Source organism: Rhinopithecus roxellana, chromosome 11, assembly GCF_007565055.1.
Source record: "Rhinopithecus roxellana isolate Shanxi Qingling chromosome 11, ASM756505v1, whole genome shotgun sequence".
In the NCBI taxonomy this organism is placed as follows: Eukaryota; Metazoa; Chordata; class Mammalia; order Primates; family Cercopithecidae; genus Rhinopithecus; species Rhinopithecus roxellana.
This window is the reverse complement of record NC_044559.1, coordinates 72888917-72897118: the sequence shown is the minus strand read 5'-3', so window position 1 is coordinate 72897118 and position 8202 is coordinate 72888917. Positions and strand designations below refer to the sequence as shown.

The window sequence follows — 8202 nt, the reverse complement described above, 5'->3', positions numbered from 1 at the left end:
TGGTTTTATTCTCAGAGAGGAGCACAGCAGGGACTTGTTTATGAAACAGAGCAAGACCTTGGGTAGGGAAGAACCAATCCCTGACAGACCCTCTGTAGCCCAAGGAGCTCCCCAGCCAGCTTCCTTGCCCTAGGACAGTCCCAGGTCTGGGGCTGGGCAGCTCTTCTAGAGCAGAACTGGTCAGATGTTAGATGACCTCAACCTTCCTCTCCCAGAGTAGGAGAAAGCAGTGTGACTGGCTCCAAGCAACAAAAGCCAAGACTCTAGGGGCTCATCTGTAAGAGTCAAGGGTTCCCATAATCCAAATTAAGGCAATAGCCAGGTCAGATCCCAAACCCCTGGCCTCACCCACATACCTTCTGGTCTTACCAACACTTACTGAGGAGAGAGTTTCCCCTTCCTGACCGGGGATACACTTCCTTTCAGGGGTTCCTAGTGCTTCATTTCCAGCTCTATCAGCAAAAGGCCCTTCACACCTTCCCTCCACTTTTATCTGAGCCTCCCAACTCACCTTTTCTCCTTAATCAAGAAGCAGCATATACTAACCTACCTGTCCCACTTTGCAGAATTACTTGATAATGTACACAAAGAAAGTTTGGCAAGGCACCTAGAAAATTTAAAAGTACAATGTTGTAAAGTAAAGCTGCATTCTCCAGGAAGTCTCTTAGCATAAAAGCAGGAGAACTATTGTGCTTCATATTTGATAACTCCAGGTCAGCACTCTAAATATGTCATGCTGCCAGAACATTATTTCATAGGTTATTGTTTTATATCCCCAAATGGATACCAGATTCATTCCAGTTCTATCAAGAAAACATGACTGAGCTGCCTTGGATCTGTATGCTTTTCCCTTCCTTTTGCAATATCCACTTGTTCATTTGTTCATTCAACAAACACCACAGTGGAGACAGTGGTGAACAACCACTGCCATTGCTGCATCATGGAGTTTAAGTTCTCATCTTATACTCAATCGCCAGGGCCGTGGTCCCTTTACAAAGTAGACAACTCCAGAAATGGTGGTTGGGAAGACATCTTTGAGGTCAGCTAGTCAAACCTTTTGTTTTACAGATTTAAACTGATGCTGAGAAAGATGACTGGCTTCTTCCCCCAACTAGTAAGTTACTGTGGGATGAGTGCAGAGCACAGGCCCCTTCCCACCTCTCGTGTGCTCTTCAGGAGCCCATCTGTCTCAGTCAGAAGACAGAAAGAGAGGGAGGTCCTGAGAAGTGACAAGGAAATTGGTTGGGGTGGGCAAAACACTGTCTCCTTCCTGTCCCTGGCCTGTGAGCCTACACACAGGCAGAGCTTTTTCTTTTTGAAAAGAATCGCAGTCTCAACTGGCCTTAGCAGCAGGTTAGGGCAAAGACAGAGACCGGGTCGTCTTCGGCGCTGGTGGTGCTGGCGGTGGTGGGAGGGGAGGGCAGGCCAGGGCACTCGCCTATTGTAGGTCTGGATTGGATGCTTCCACTCATTCATTTCCTTTTAATTAACCCGCATTCCTGGAGGAGAAATATTTATGTTGGCTCCCATAGAGGCAATCCTCAGACTGGAAAGAAGGGGGAAGAAAGCCTGTCTTAGCAAAACAATATATCTAAAGAGCTCAAGAAGAGAAAATAGGAGAACAAAATGCCATTAAAATAGCCTTCTACCCCCACTGGAGTCAATGAAAACTTCATTTCACATGCTAATCCGCCACTCCGCCCCCTTGTCTTCTCACAACACCTTTTCCGAAAGTGTTTGGGAAAAGTCTTCGCAGTCAGTACACAGCTCCCTGCAGTTCAGACTTCTCCTTGTGTTAGTTCAGGGCCCCAAGTGGGGCTCTCGCTCCAGCAGCGGCTTTTTTCTCCCCCACTTTAATTTAAACAAAGACTTCGGAGTTCATCAACCTCCCACTGAAATTCACAGCTGCTGAACAAACTAATCCCCTCTCCCGGCCTTTCTTCCCTTCAATGGGCTCTTGGCTTCAAAGACACTTTGGGAAAGGACTTTGCTGGGGCTCACACTGCTTCATCAATAGAAGTTAGTGCAAGTATTATCTGAAGAGCAAGTGGCTTTACAAACAAATACTGCCTAACAATCCCTCCCTCCCAAACACACACACATCTAGCCCACAGACATGATGGGATCTACAACAGGATTAGGGCTAGTATCCCCTGGCTTCACACCCAGTCCCTTTGTATAGCTGAGCTCAGCCCTGAAGTGGGGTGCGGAAAACCCTGGAACTGAACACCAGGCACGGATGAAGAGAGACAACCCCCCTGCCCCCAACACACCCAGCAGAGTGACCACAAATGCTGCAAGGAGAGAACCTAATTCAGTGGAGCTGGACACCTTCCTTTAACTTTCTTGATTTATCTCTCCCTAAGCCTCTCCCCTGCCTTACTAGGGTGCAGGAAGCAAGAATAAAGAGGACTAGGAAGGTAATGGCAAAATAGAACCCAGAGGAGACAATGACTGGGAGATGACAGAGGAAACCAAATCGAAGCAGCTTTATTGCACCATTAAGTACATCACTGCATCAAACACAGTGCCACAAATGCAAATCCAAACGCAGTGCCACAAATGCAAATCCAGTCCGAGAAGGTAGCCCTGGGACATGTGGTGGCTGCAAGGTAGAAGGGCCCCCAACCCTTGAGGAGCAGTGCTGGAAGAGAATACAGAACTGGGCTTTATCCTCACAGAAGGAATGGCCTTGGGCTAAGGCTCCAACATAGGTGGAGTCAAGGGGAGTTCCCCATAGGCTGTGGTTCCCCTGCTCCTATCTCACAGCCTAAGATAGCTTCCAGCAAAAGGCAGTTCACCCCTTTCACCTTCCATCCAACCTAGCCCACCCTTAATAATGCTGGCACATGAGAAATTCCATTTTAACAGCGCCAAAGTTTCCTCTCTTGGTTCTCCTCAGCACCCATCCCTCACGTCCATGACTTGTTCAAAGGGTGAACAGCAGTCAGCTCTACCCCATACCCTGGGCTACAGAGAAATACAGACCTGGAAATACTAAGTCAGAGGCAGGGAAAGGTAAGGGCAGGCTCATAAACCACAGACGGGAGAAACAAAAGACCCACATGATGGGTCACAGCAGAGGTAGACTTAAAAGTAACAATCCTGTTCACCCTCTCAGAAGCCATGTAAACAGAAGATCCCTGGGGGAGAAGATATTCGGCCCCAGGTCCTTACAGAGTGCAGTATTAGGGAGAGTGAAGAACTGACTCTATGCCCTGCCTCCAGGCCTGAGAGTGTCTTGGACAGATCCTAGAAGGCCAGGCATAAAGGAGTAAAAAGCAGGCACTCAGCTGGTTTGGAGTCAAGCCTACAGCATCACATACCTGGCGGCAAGGAAAAGAGTCGGGAAAAACAAACAGAATCTGTTGCAAAAGTCCCCTCTTCTGCAGGGAGGAGTTAAGTAACAGCAGAAGTGGCCTCCTAGCAAGAGAGGCTGCCTGGTTTAGACCAGCAGCTTATGAGCAATGATGAGGACTGCCTTCAAGATAGGCATGAAGCTGGACACTTCGCTGAAGCTGCTGCAGCCCGCCACCTGGGCATGCACTGCGAGGCCCTGCTCAAAGCTTCCTGCATCCACGCATCGGGCAACCTCATGGAGCCCGGCCACGACATGAGGTGAGAGCTGTGGAGGGAATGACCCTTAGGTTAGCGAGCCCAACCCAGTCCCTACCCTGGCAGCATGGAAGGGATAAGGGAAGACTTAAGTTCTGGGCCCAGTCCAGGCAAGATGCACATATTTTGTGGGGAACCCAGGTCAGTGAGACCTATGGGAAGAAAAGACACTGGGCTTCCTTTGGCCATGGTCATGGTGGAAGGGTAGGAGGCAGTGGGAGCACAGGTAGGTGTACTTACTGTCCCCTCACAGAGCTTCTCATATAGACACTCCAGACGCTGGGCTGCCTCTTCCAGCTTCCTTTTTGTCTTCTGCAGGGAAAGAAGTGGATTCCAACCCCCGCCCCTAAGGCTAACACCACACAGGGCCATAAAGAATCATAGCATATTAGGCCAGGCGCGGTGGCTCATGCCTGTAATGCCAGCCCCTTGGGAGGCCGAGGTGGGCGGATCACAAGGTCAGGAGATTGAGACCATCCTGGCTAACATGGTGAAACCCCATCTCCATTAAAAATACAAAAAATTAGCCAGGTGTGGTGGCAGGTGCCTGTAATCCCAGCTACTCAGGAGGCTGAGCCAGGAGAATGGCGTGAATCCGGGAGGCGGAGCTTGCAGTGAGCCGAGATCGCACCACTGCACTCCAGCCTGGGCAATAGAGTGAGACTCCATCTCAAAAAAAAAAAAAAAGAATCACAGCATATTACAGCTAGAATGGCTTCATTTCACAGAGGAGGGAATGAAGGCCCAAGAAGGGTAAGCAACTTGCTCAAGCCGACACAGCCAGCAAGGGAATGGCAGACTTCCTTACTCCTGGCTCCACCCTCCTTCCAGTACCTCTGCTGTCTTTAGGTCTCAATGCTGCTGGGTCCTACTGTCAAGGAGCTAGACTTCAGACCAGACTCGAAGTCTCTCCCCAGCTCCACACAGACATTAATTAAGTACAAGATAGAGACAGCATGTTCAGGGCAGTGAGAAGAGAGTCACACAAGGAACTGGTCCACAGCTGAGGGGTCCTGGAACCAGCAAAGGGTGCAAGGAAGGCACTGTGGAGAAGGTTCAGACTCACTAAGTCAGTTGCAGACAGGGAGCAGCGTTGGAGAAGTGCCTCAAAGCTGCTCTTCAAGGACTGATGCTCTGGGGGCAGCTCCTTCCTTTCCATCTTCTCAGGTGGCAGGTGCTGAAGCTGCTGATAAAGAAGCAGGGAGAAAGGCCAGAGGGGCAATCTGTCCTTCTCATGGCTTCCCTAAGGACTAGTCCCCAGCGACTCACAGTCATACTGTTCCCATCAGAGCAGAGGTGGGGAGATGAGCAGCCTCCCTTTCTCTGCAGTAAGGACACCTGGTACCTGTCCCCAGTCTCCCTCAGCTCAGAGACGGTCTCTGCCTTGAGGAATGAGGCCCATCTACCATGACTTGCACCCAAGGAGGGCTGGAAGGTTTCCCAAGGGAGGGGAATACATTGTTCCTGTTACCTGCAAGCTGAGTTCTCCTGGAGCTCCTGGGGGAGCATGACTCACACCGGAGACAGGGGGCTGTGAGGGAAGAATCCCTTGAAGCTCAGGGGTGAGGCTCATAACTGGAGCAGTAATTGGTGCTGGGGGCATAAATGCCTCTGGCAGCTAAAGAGATAGAAGGAAAGACACATGAGTCTGAGCTGAGAGACTCTATGGCTCTGGTTTTGGGGAGTGGCAGGAATGATAGTGAACAAGGAGGCAGAGGAGTGAGTATGGGAAACTGGGAAGTGACGAGACTGGTGTATGTGAGTAAGAGGGAAAGAGAAAGAGGAGGGTCCTGAGGAAAGAAGAGTAAGTGGGGGGAGGGCGGGGACAGTCTGAGAAGGGGAAGGACTGACTGAATCCTCTAAGGAATTAGAACATGGTCACTGGTGAATGTGCGAGGGAGTGGGTGGGGACAGATGCATTGACCTTGTTCCTCTGGAGGTTTCCCCTGGGGGCTGGAGCTTCTTTCCAGGAATCTTGAGGTCCTATAGGATAAAAAGATAGAGGTTTTTAGGGGCATAGTGAAAAACACTGGAAATTTTTGATCTGAAGGCTGGAAGCATTCTTTGAGTTGGAATCCACCATACCTCCCTCTGCAGACCATCTACACTCCTGGCCACCCTCCACCCCACAGGGCCCTAGCCTCTGACTTGAGGAAAGACTCCCAAAGTAGTTGGAGGGGTAGGGGAGGCAATAACCCAGAAGAGGGATCCATGGAGGGAAGACTGACCTGGGTGAGGAGTCAAGATGCCAGTGGTTGGGAGGACACTAGAGCATGGGGCACCTGGGCCCCCTGGAAGGTATGGCACAGGGAAGCTCACAGGAGGGGCTGGGGCATGGGAGACCATGTGGCCGGGACCTGGTGGTCTCAGAGGAAGCAGAGGGAACAGTCTAGGAGTCTCAGGCAGGGAGGTAGAGCCAGGTTGCGTGATGTCTGGGCATGCCATGAGTAGAGGGGAACCAGGAAGAGGCCATGTCCCAGGGAATCCCACTGGGTTAGGAGCTTGCACCCTTTGCCCTCCTAATAGCTGTGGCTGAGATGAAGCTGAGGTAGAACAGAAATAGGTCATTTGTCACTAAACTTCAAGTCAGGAGCATCTCAGAGCATATCAAGGAGAAACAGGATAGCAATAAAAAATTAATAATAATAAATGATTAATACACGTATATGGAAATCTATAATTTACAAAATATTTTTAACTGTATTCCTTATTTGACCTTCAAAACAATCCCATAGGGTTGAGATAAGCAACACAACACTTTGGTATATTGCCAAAGGTACGAAGCCAGTGATAGCATTAGGAATTCAGACTTCAACTTCCAAGCTCCCCTCACTAGACAGATATACAGCTTCCCAAATCCATGCTGGCCATGCCAGTTGCCTTCCTGAGACCTCTGTGCTCTGCCCAAACAGATCTTCAGTGACTCACTCACCAGGCCTTACCCCAGGGCCCAAAGGCAAAGGCTGGATGGCCTGGGACCCAGGTGCCCTGTAGTCACTTAAATTCTGCATCCTGGGGCCCTGATAAGGGCTAGGATGGGAAGGTGCCAAGGGCATCGCTGGTGATGACTGAGGGGTGAAAACTCTTGGCCTTGGAGATGGAGTTGGAACCTATGAAGAGAAAAAAACATCAGCTCTTGGAAAGGAAAGAGAAAGGTAAATAATAGAAAACAGAAAAATAATAGGGAAAATTAATGAAACAAAAACTAGTTTTTTGAGGAAAAAATTCAATAAAATTGATAAACATCTAAAAACTGATAAAGATAAAAAGAGAGAAGATATAAATCATCATCAGAGATGAAACAGGGAATATTACAACAGACCCTGAAGCCATTAGAAAGATAAACGAGGCCGGGCGCGGTGGCTCAAGCCTGTAATCCCAGCACTTTGGGAGGCCGAGACGGGCGGATCACGAGGTCAGGAGATCGAAACCATCCTGGCTAACATGGTGAAACCCCGTCTCTACTAAAAAAATACAAAAAAAAACTAGCCGGGCGAGGTGGCGGGCGCCTGTAGTCCCAGCTACTCGGGAGGCTGAGGCAGGAGAATGGCGTAAACCCGGGAGGCGGAGCTTGCAGTGAGCTGAGATTCGGCCACTGCACTCCAGCCTGGGCGACAGAGCGAGACTCCGTCTCAAAAAAAAAAAAGAAAGAAAGAAAGATAAATGAATGCTACAGATAACTTTACATTCATAAATATCTGACAACTTATCAGAAATGGACCGATTCCTCAAGAACCACAAACTACCAAAACTCAGTCACAATGAAAAGAAGATCTGGATAGTCCTATAACTATTAAAGAAATTGGATTTGTAATTTATTTATTTATTTATTTTTGAGACGGAGTCTCGCTCTGTCCCCCAGGCTGGAGTGCAGTGGTGCCATCTCGGCTTGCTGCAAGCTCCGCCCCCCGGGTTCATGCCATTCTTCTGCCTCAGCCTCCTGAGTAGCTGGGACCACAGGCGCCTGCCACTACGCCCGGCTAGTTTTTGTATTTTTTAGTAGAGACGGGGTTTCACGGTGTTAGCCAGGATTGTCTCGATTTCCTGACCTCGTGATCCGCCCGCCTCGGCCTCCCAAAGTGCTGGGATTACAGGCTTGAGCCACCGCGCCCGGCGGGATTTGTAATTTAAAAGCTCCCAGAAAAGAAATCTCCAGGCCTAGATGGTTTCACTGGAGAATTTCACCAAACAGTCAAAGAATTAATACAAAGTTTACGTAATCTCTTCCAGAAGATAGAAGGAACACTTCCTAACTAATTTCATAAGGCCAGTATTACCCTGATGCCAACACCAGAAAAAGATAGCAGAAAATAAAACTATACATCAATATTTCTCATGAACTTAGACACAAAAATCCTCAATAAAATTTTAGCAAAATCAAACAATGTATATAAAAAATAATATTCCACAAGAAAGTGGGATTGATTCCAGGTCATGCAAAGCTGATCCAATATATTTAAAAACCAATCAATTTAATCCCCTATACCAACAAACTAAAGAATGAAAATAATATGATCACAGAAATGATGCAGAAAAAACATCTGACAAAATTCGACACCGATTCATGATCTAGTTCACAAGGTGTTA

General features: G+C 48.7%; 1 protein-coding gene across 4 annotated transcripts in view; it reads right to left on the bottom strand.

Annotated features, from left to right (window-relative positions):
- Nucleotides 1-2432: 2432 nt before the first annotated feature.
- The window catches only part of SEC31B (SEC31 homolog B, COPII coat complex component), a 35322-nt gene continuing 29552 nt past the window's right edge, over nt 2433-8202 (bottom strand). For 2 of the 4 annotated variants that reach the window (XM_030941447.1, XM_030941448.1), the window contains 7 exons: nt 6548-6725; nt 5844-6158; nt 5540-5598; nt 5087-5233; nt 4682-4801; nt 3856-3927; nt 2433-3625 (listed from right to left, as the gene is read on the bottom strand). In XM_030941447.1, coding sequence (XP_030797307.1) covers nt 3446-3625; nt 3856-3927; nt 4682-4801; nt 5087-5233; nt 5540-5598; nt 5844-6158; nt 6548-6725 — 1071 coding nt within the window. In that variant the 3' untranslated portion in view covers nt 2433-3445. The remainder of the gene's footprint in view (nt 3626-3855; nt 3928-4681; nt 4802-5086; nt 5234-5539; nt 5599-5843; nt 6159-6547; nt 6726-8202) is intronic. The other 2 variants (XM_030941449.1, XM_030941450.1) reach the window with 2 other exon arrangements.